This window comes from Aphis gossypii, chromosome 3 (genome assembly GCF_020184175.1).
Source record: "Aphis gossypii isolate Hap1 chromosome 3, ASM2018417v2, whole genome shotgun sequence".
NCBI lineage: Eukaryota > Metazoa > Arthropoda > Insecta > Hemiptera > Aphididae > Aphis > Aphis gossypii.
Window position 1 is genome coordinate 12390038 of NC_065532.1, and position 9473 is coordinate 12399510.

Genomic DNA, 9473 nt, shown 5'->3' on the forward strand with positions numbered 1-9473 from the left:
GTTTTTTCTGTTTAGTAAGTCACTTCTGAGTACTGTCCGTCTATTAAATTATTATTGTAGCTTTTGGGTAATATTTTTTGTTATAAAATTATTTAATTTTCTCTTATTTTTTAGTTAAATATAGGTTTTTAGTTTCTATTTAGTTAGCTAGTTACTATACTAGGTAGTAAGTACAGACATGCAGTATATAATATGCCTTAACCAATATTTTTTTTTACACTTTACAAATACACATACGGTTATACTTATTAAAATGATTAATAAACTTAAGATTGTATTTAATAATACCATATACCAGTTACCTATTTAATAGTATTCATACATAATGTTCTAAAGTATGAATAAATAGGTACCTAATAGCTATTTTTTATTTTTCTTTCATATAAACAACCAATAATAGCAAAGAAAAATTAAATTTTCATATTTTAAAGACAAAATTCATATGTGAATCCTATATAAGTTGACTTCAGGTAAAAAAAGTAGCCTATGACTCTATGACACATCGACATCCCCAAACACAAACACAATGAATCTGTGTAACTTCTATAGAAACTAGTGTTATAGGTATCTGTTTGCACGCATTTGCCCTTTAATAGCATATAATAATGTATAAAATATGTACACCTCCTGGACACGAACTAAAATTTCGTGTCCCTAGCTGCAGTCCTAGCTATAAATAATGAATATTGTAAATGGTACCTATGTGTTAGTTTTTCAATTTTGTTTGTTTTTATTCAAATTTTCGAAAAATCTTCGACAAGACAAACTAACTATAGCTATTTGATTTAAATTACAGTCATAATATTATAACTCTTAAGGTATCTCTACCTAAAATTAAGTCTTAAATGTCTTTTAATAGGTAAATATAGAATGTATAGATAATAGATATACTTGTTGAGATATTTTTACGAATAATTAACATTTACTATAAATGAGATTAGTTGTTATACTGATTGAGGATTTAGGTAGAATATTAGAAATCTTACTTTCCCACCTCTCTTTACCATAGGTGCAACATTTAGTTTTTCACTTTTATTTATTCGGGAACTAGAGGAAATTAAATAACGGAATCATTTAGAAACGTGAAAACGGTAAGATGTTTATATATTTTCTTTTATACAAAATATACACTAATGGACTGTTTAGCACATTATCCACATGGCAACAAAAATGAGTAGGTACCTATTGATTATTACTGTTTTCTTTAGACCACAATGGAATGTCTATCGCTCCGCCTCTTATGTGAATAAGTATCCCTTGTATCGACCGTCGAATTCATAGCAGAATAATCGATAGGAAAGAACTCAGGCGTTGGGCCACACTTTCCAAATAACCATTGACCACATCCATTAGGTTTGGTGCCCAGTAACCAGTTTGCAAAACATTGGCTCCAAGTATCACGATCCAACTTGAAGTCTCCATTCTAAAGGAAAAAATAAATAAAACAATAATACCTAATTAGGTTTAAATAAAAATTACTTATCCGATGTCTAATAAACGTGATAGTTATGAAATATTTTTTTCATAAAATGAAATAAGAAATATTTAGTCTCCCCTTGGGATTTAGTTAATTCCTTTAAATATCTATGCATAGTTGAAGATAGACATTTTTATTAGACTGATATCCTTTTCTTGATCAATTCAAACACGTAGGTACTTATAAATGGTGGGTAGGAAGAGGTGAAAAATTCTTGATATCATTTATTTCTTTTCATTAATTTTTGTATTTTTGTAATAAGTAATAATAGTATGCATAATATGAGTGTTAACAATTCAATTATTTTACTTTGTTTAAAGTTTAAATCCAAGCCTTTTTTTGATTCAACAAGTCTCGTATGTAATGATATATTTTTAAACACATATTACTCCTTGATGTTTTTTTACCACTACTAATATATCTACTGGGCTGGATACTAATTTATAGTCTCTGACGGGAGATTTTAAACACATTTAAGAAGCCAGAATTTCACATCACTATTTTTGTACTTTGAAATGTATCTAATATTCAAGTATTCAACTAAGTAATATGTAGTAGGTAACGTATAACAAACAAATGAAAGTTAAAGTGTAATTATTTGTGAGCATTTTATTAAGTTTAGATTGGTGGAATATCGTGCACCAACATTTTTCCGGCTTTCCGGGTATCACTGCCACTCAATTCAACTTAATTAAACTTTAAGCGCTAATAAGAATAATATTGACTGTTTATATTTGTTCAATACTAGATATTTGTACTTTTTATACTTAAAATGTATACATTTTCGGAATAATATTTTTCTTTTGAATAGAAAATGAATACCTAACAGGGTTGTTATATGAATAAAAATTTAAACAATTACAATGCTAAAAATAATAGTCAACAAATTGGAAAAATGGTATAAATAAGTAAACATAAAGCTAGGGAGTTCTGATTCCGTAGAACTTATAAATCAAATTAAAATTTAATCACCATCTATAAATACACTTTTGGTCTTTGGATATATAGAGACAACAGTGAAAACTGTACAATAATAATTAATAAGACTTGTGTCCCGCTTCTGACACTTCTGTGGCCCGCAGTAAAAATTTTAGTACATCTAAAATCTGTCAACCCTATTTCTAGTGACGTAAACAACTTACTGACGTTAATGAATCGTATATTATGTCGATCACACCTTGCTTAGCTTCCTCACAGTTTGAATCGAGAAACGTACAATAGAATCTTTGTAAATTTGCTTTTTCTATTTCACCTTTACCTGTTTAAATTGAATTCGTATTATGTGTACGTGTGTAATAATATTTAATTTTTATTATTATTTTTTAAATATTAAGAATACTACAATGATCATAATAACCTGAATCCAAAGACTTATATAATATGCTCTGAAAATATTTCAGCCACAATGGCATGTCTGAAGCTACTGTACACCTGCTTAACGTTTGACACCATATTTTAAGCCAGTCGTCTGTTGATAAACTAGTAAACGCAACATCTAGAAATAATTACAAAATTCGAGTATGTGTATAATAATTAATAGGTACATAGGTACTTTGTACATAATTAAATGACTTATAATTTAACAAGGCTAATAATATTTTTGAAAACTATTATTTTCAAATATTCGATCTACTAAAGTAAATATCAACAATTAAGTTTACATAAGCAATTTATACACTGAATTTAGAACTAACAAATTATAAAACTGACGTTAATATATTATATTAGAGTGCCTTGAGGCACTCTATATTATATTTAACACTCTCTGACCCAAATATGATTAATACTTAAAATATAATGTATGGTGTATATATATTAACATAGACTTACAATGTTTCTCAAGGGATCCATATTATCATTCTATTTAATTTATTTCTACATGACCCAATGGACCCACCTAGTCCTTGTTACATTTTACAAACGATGAACACTTTTATTATACACCATCTTGTTTGATATTATTTACCTACTATACATACATTATTATAATATTAATAGTCTTATAATTTTAGAGTTCTAGTTACATATTATAATTTGGTGCTTAAATGCTTTTTTCCAACACCCCGTTTTTATATTTAAACTGTCTACCGTTTAATACTTATAGTTAAAAAAAAATTTAAGAAGTGTAAAAATATTCATTTTTTTAATGTTTATTATATGTTAGTTGGTATACAAAATACTTTTAACAATGATAATGAGAGAGTCAGGTGAGATACATAACATTATATTTGATATTTTTGAAAAAAAAATTTTTTGTTCTATGCGTTTTATTTATTACTTACATAACAATGTGAATAAATAAATAAAGATAATTTTGGTTTCATGCTTACTTTGGCCGCTTTCACATTGAATGAATACTTGAATTAATTCTGTTAAAACTTGTTTTAATATTATATATTCATCACTATTCGGTGACCAATCAGCAAAGCGTCTTAATTTCTATATTTTATAAATAATAATAATAATAGGTATAAGTAAGTTTTGATTATTAACTTTACATAAAAGGTCATGTAGATTTATTCATAATTAAAATTTTAAATGCTAAAAACACAATAATAATATTATTAAAAAAGAATAGTCAAGTGGGTAGTAACGCACTGTTGTACCGTAGGTATAGAGTGGATCTCTGGTATAGAGTATAGGTCACTATAAATGGATGTGTTATATTTGAATGCAACAATAGGTATCATTGTATAGGTACGAAAAATGATTCTGAACGAAGGTGATTTGTCAGCCTAGGATAATAGATTAATCAATATATAGTTAACGCTATCATAAACATTTGGTGAAAAATTCAAGTACTTTCAGTGATTCGTTTTTGAGTTAAAATAATGAAAAAAAAATCGATTTTGTCGAAAGCTGATTTTGCATAAAAATTCTCGTTTTCCATCACTTGTTTGTGGTTTTTCTCCGATTTTTTTGAAAACTGCTGGAAACTTCTTACTTTTGATCTCTATATAATGCAACAAAGATATTCAATCTGCCACCGGTAACTACCCCTGAATTTTTAAATTAAAGCATTATTTCGACAAGTTACGGTGTATACAGACACAAAAAAAACCACACACACACATCATCGTATAATCAATACGTTTATCACTCCAAATCTAAAATATTAACTAAATTATAAGGTAGCTAAAGGAAATATTTGATCAGACACAGATTATTTTTTTAATTTACTAAAAGTAAATTGAATAGGTATTATTGATAATTATTAATTATTAATGTTCATAACCTGGACTATAGGGTAAACAGTTAACTTCTAATTAATTAACTAAAATAGAATGCAATTAATCATCTAAAACAGTCATAATACATACATATATGTATATACAATTAATTACCTCTGCAAACTGATGGAAATCGTGTTCAAATACGAATCCGTCGCAATCGCCGTCTAAATAATATTTAAAAAAAATCAATAACTTTTCCTCTTGTAGTGGCGATAGTTTAAATGGAATGTCCAATGTTTTTGATTCATCTTCGCTAGCGTAACGTTTCATCCAAGAAGCTATAAAAATGTAAACACAAATAAAAGGTAATGCCATATTGAATTCAGATACTATTATTTTGTTACTTATATTATACTCTTCCTAGTTATTTATATAATTACTAGTATCTATAATCAATGGTAAAATGTACTTATATTTTTATGACTTAAAAAATATTGGCAGTGAGCACTTGTTGACACAACTATACGAGTTCGTTACTCCCCCTCCCCCACCATTCGACGAACTATAAATATATTCTTAACACACGGAAATTTTTAGGACATTTAAATATTTTTTTTTTCAATTAGCTGACGCGTTCAAACCTTTTTAGTGAAATACTAAAAATAATAACTTCGAAGCTATATGTCAATATTACATATATATATATATATTTATTTTTTTAGGGTTGTAACCACCACTTTTCCAAATGTTGACCATGTATATATGCACTCGTCACACTTCAATATTACAGAAAACATTAGATAACGTCGTATTTTTTTAGTGCAACTATTTATTTTTATAATTTATAAAAATATCACCTTATTTATTTAATTTGTTGATTTTTTTTTTTTTTTTAGATTACAAATATAAATAAGAATATTTTAGCTGAAATAAATTCATATATTTTAAATAGTATCTGGACATCTAGTTATCGAAGACTTAAATTAAACAATGGTTTAATTAAATAATAAATTATACAGAACTTATAATAATATGCTTTTACGCATATTAACAACTCTATAGTCGATATACTGATTGATGTCCGATTTAATATTATTAACATTTTCTTATACCTCTTGTATATTATATATTTATATATTATAAAAAATGACAACTTGGCAGTTGTTATTATATATACTTTTTAGTTATTTACGAATAAAGTATCAGTTTTACACGTGTGTCAAACAATTCGAACATTATAATAATAGACCAAAAAAAAAGTCGAAGGTCTTTTCATAAAAAAAAAAATATTATTTATTACATAACATACCCCATACATGTATTTCCAATGTACTCGATGACTCGTCTGGCTTGCGTTCTTCGGGCTGCATTATGATCGTATTACTTTTCCACGACATCGTTCTCCGTAATAGTTGTTTAGTTCGATCTCTAGTTCGATCACATGCCTTAACATTTAATATTTGTTTTGATTTACTATGGATAAAATAAATAAAACCAATTCTGAATAAAAATTTTGTAAAAACAATTAAACTAGATTAAAATTTATTTTAATTTAATAATCAAGTAATCAAAAAATATTATATATGTATATATTATACATGTTACACTTATTGATTTTCCACTTTTTGTGAACTATTTATCCAATTAAGTTAATTCGAGTATAGACTAAAGGTAACGGACAATTAGATAATTATTAAAAAGGTGCAGAATACATAAATAAGGTCAAAGCCTGTTGTAAGTTACGTTTCGATGAGTTGTATCAGGTTGACGAGCTATTGAATTGGTTGAGTACCAAAGAAATAAAATAAAATACAATTTACAAGCATATTGTACATATTTTAGAAATTATTTATAAATATTGATTTCAAAAGGCTCATTTGAGTGAATTCTTTTTCGATTAATGCGTTATATTTCAATAACATACATGTAAATAAATTGCATAATTTTAATCCAATCTTTAGTTATATACTTTACTCGTATTATATTATTATGATAGATAATATTGTAGGTATTGATTCAGTTCACTTGTAATCTATATTTTTTAAATAATTTATAAATAAAATAATAATGCCTGTTTTTGTAAAGTCGTATCTTAATGTTAATAAGTTTTTAATGATTTCAGACATGGTTAATCTGATTCATTTAGCCAGAACATTATTTTATGGGTATTAATGACCCTCAATTCAAATAGGTATATAATATGATCTATTTTCACTATGCTATTAATGCAACTATAATGTTTCGAAGGTTATTACTTATAAGTTATATTATACATACCTACACTGAGTATAATACTATTTTTGTATAATAAATTATTTAGTAATATGTTAAAAATTATTAATATTATGTTATTCTTATAGACACTAACGGCAGAAATATAGAATTATTGACGACTTCTACTAAGAACAAATTTTTCATCGTACATAAATTGTTATGATTTATCATTGTATTCAAATTCATTTGAAATTTTCATCCATTACGGTGACATTTTTGTTGGCGAGTCACTCTTCAGCACCAACTTTACAGCGATTTCCACGATTGTTTTTTTTTTTTTTGTAAAAATAATATTTATATTTATAAATTAATATAAAAATTATATAATTTATATGTTAGTATAAATACAACGAACAATAAATGGCATTTTACAATAGGTTCAACATTTAATTTCTCTCGTTATATACATATATATAATATATATGTATATTATTTTAATACTTTCAACAATATTTTCATAATGCCATGATTTATGTTTTTCAAAATAATTTTTAATACCCACCTATAGTAAAGTAGCACCTACATGTTAGAAATTTAAAATTTTTTAAATTACATTGACACCTACTGGACATAGTAATATATTTAAAGATATATAATCTATAATAGTGTGTATTACACTCTGTCTTACACATTATAACAATAACCTACGATTTAAAGCCATAAATTACCAACTCATAAATATTCAGACGATCGTGATTTACTGTTGTTATCAATCTGTTATACAATTATCGTACTATATTGGAGAATCTAAAATAAACACCTGTTTCCACGTCGATGTCATTTTCACAGTTGTTTGCAGTGGATCGCTCCCGGTAGCCACCACGACACCGTTGTCCGACTGTTTCTTATTATCGATAACCGCTACGGCCACTGCTGGAAAGCTTTTCAGGCTATGCGATCGTACGTGTTTACTGCCACCGCCACCGCCACTGCTGCCCGACAACTTGATGTTGTTACTCATCATGTCAAAAAAAAAAAAAAAATGAAAATTAATAATAATAATAACAACAACAATCGAAACGACACCAATAATAAGCGACTACGTTGAACGACGTGAACGCGTGCACTAGCAGCTACACACACCGTTTTTCGTGTTTCAAGCGCACTCTGAACTATTATATGTATATATACCCATTAAACCTATATGGCTAAAATGTATACATGCTATGTGTAAGTAAAGGCAGTTAGCTCTGAAAAGTATAATAATTATTATATACGGAGTGATTCATCGAACGCGGTCAACCTATCGTAATGCATTTTTTTAATTAAGCATTTAATCAAATTTACATTTTTTAAATTTTTCATTAGATATATAACATATATGTAAATAATATATATAATATAAGACTGTATTTTTTTAAGTACGCAGATTGTTTACCCCATAAACACCTTAATTTTTACTGGACATTTTTAAACGGATATAATAACTGTCTATAATGTACAAATTATACACACCAAATTAGAGACTGTTATTTATATAGAAGTATATTATACAGATTGATACCTTTGAAACCAATTGTTCTTTTTTAAATTTAAATTTTAGATATTTTAACATTTTAAAAATATCATCATCTCATCAATTCAAAGTAAAAAACCATTATTTTCATTTGATAAAATAAATTTGTATTGGTACCTACAGAACACTTCTCAAATAACATAAAGCATATAAGTATTTTAAAATATGGTCTTAAAGTTTACCTTAATTTACTTAAAAATTCCAAACATGGGAATTTGAATAAATGCATAATTTAAAGCTAAAATAGATATGAGAATGCTTGATGAATTACCCTGTATTTGGGTATCGTATATAATAATATGTAGGTATACAATATGCAGACATGTGACATCACACCAATAATATGCGAACAATTCGCTACGATTCGTTGAACAGTTGAAATATAGGAGGACTTACAGGAATACAGAACGATTCTCGAAGTATGATCATTTTCATTTATTCCGTTAATAATGAATTTAATAAAATTCTGATTTTTAAAAGTTGTAGGTATCTAGATACTTATAAAGAATAAAGACCATATTTTCAATTACTAAGATTTTTTTTTATATCATTTAAGAAGTATTCTGTACTTCTGGGACAATAAAAACTTGTTTTTTTTTAAAAAAATTGAAACCAATCTTTTATACTGTAAATTGTTAAGCAAACGATTATTTAAAATATTGTTCATACTAGAAGTTTCTGAGTTATTAAATAATGTATATAAGGTACTAAGGAATACGGATAAATAGTAATAGTTTTACATTAGATCTATTATTATTTATTATATTCAGATAATTTTTACTCGTTATAATATGATGTTGATAGATTAATTATATTAATAGAATAAGATATACTAAAAATTACAAATAATCATATCCATCGCCTATTTATTTTATAATTAACTTGCATATTACATTGGTTGATGTGGAACGATCGTTCAGCCGTTTTAAAAATATTTTTAGACCTCATGGAAGTGGCATTTAACTTTTAATAATTTAAAACAAATTGTAATTATATTCAATGCAGTACGTCATTTTGATATTTTTTATAATTA

At 26.4% G+C, this 9473-nt stretch overlaps 1 protein-coding gene across 1 annotated transcript; it reads right to left on the reverse strand.

Annotated features, from left to right (window-relative positions):
- Positions 1-1087: 1087 nt before the first annotated feature.
- LOC114123500 (uncharacterized) lies at positions 1088-8136 on the reverse strand. The gene is made up of 7 exons (XM_027986509.2): positions 7685-8136; positions 5960-6095; positions 4822-4988; positions 3808-3916; positions 2835-2972; positions 2620-2735; positions 1088-1423 (listed from the first exon to the last, which is right to left on the reverse strand). The coding sequence occupies exons 1-7, from the start codon at positions 7886-7888 to the stop codon at positions 1205-1207; spliced, it is 1089 nt and encodes a 362-aa protein (XP_027842310.2). The 5' UTR covers positions 7889-8136; the 3' UTR covers positions 1088-1204.
- Between the last annotated feature and the right edge of the window lie 1337 nt (positions 8137-9473).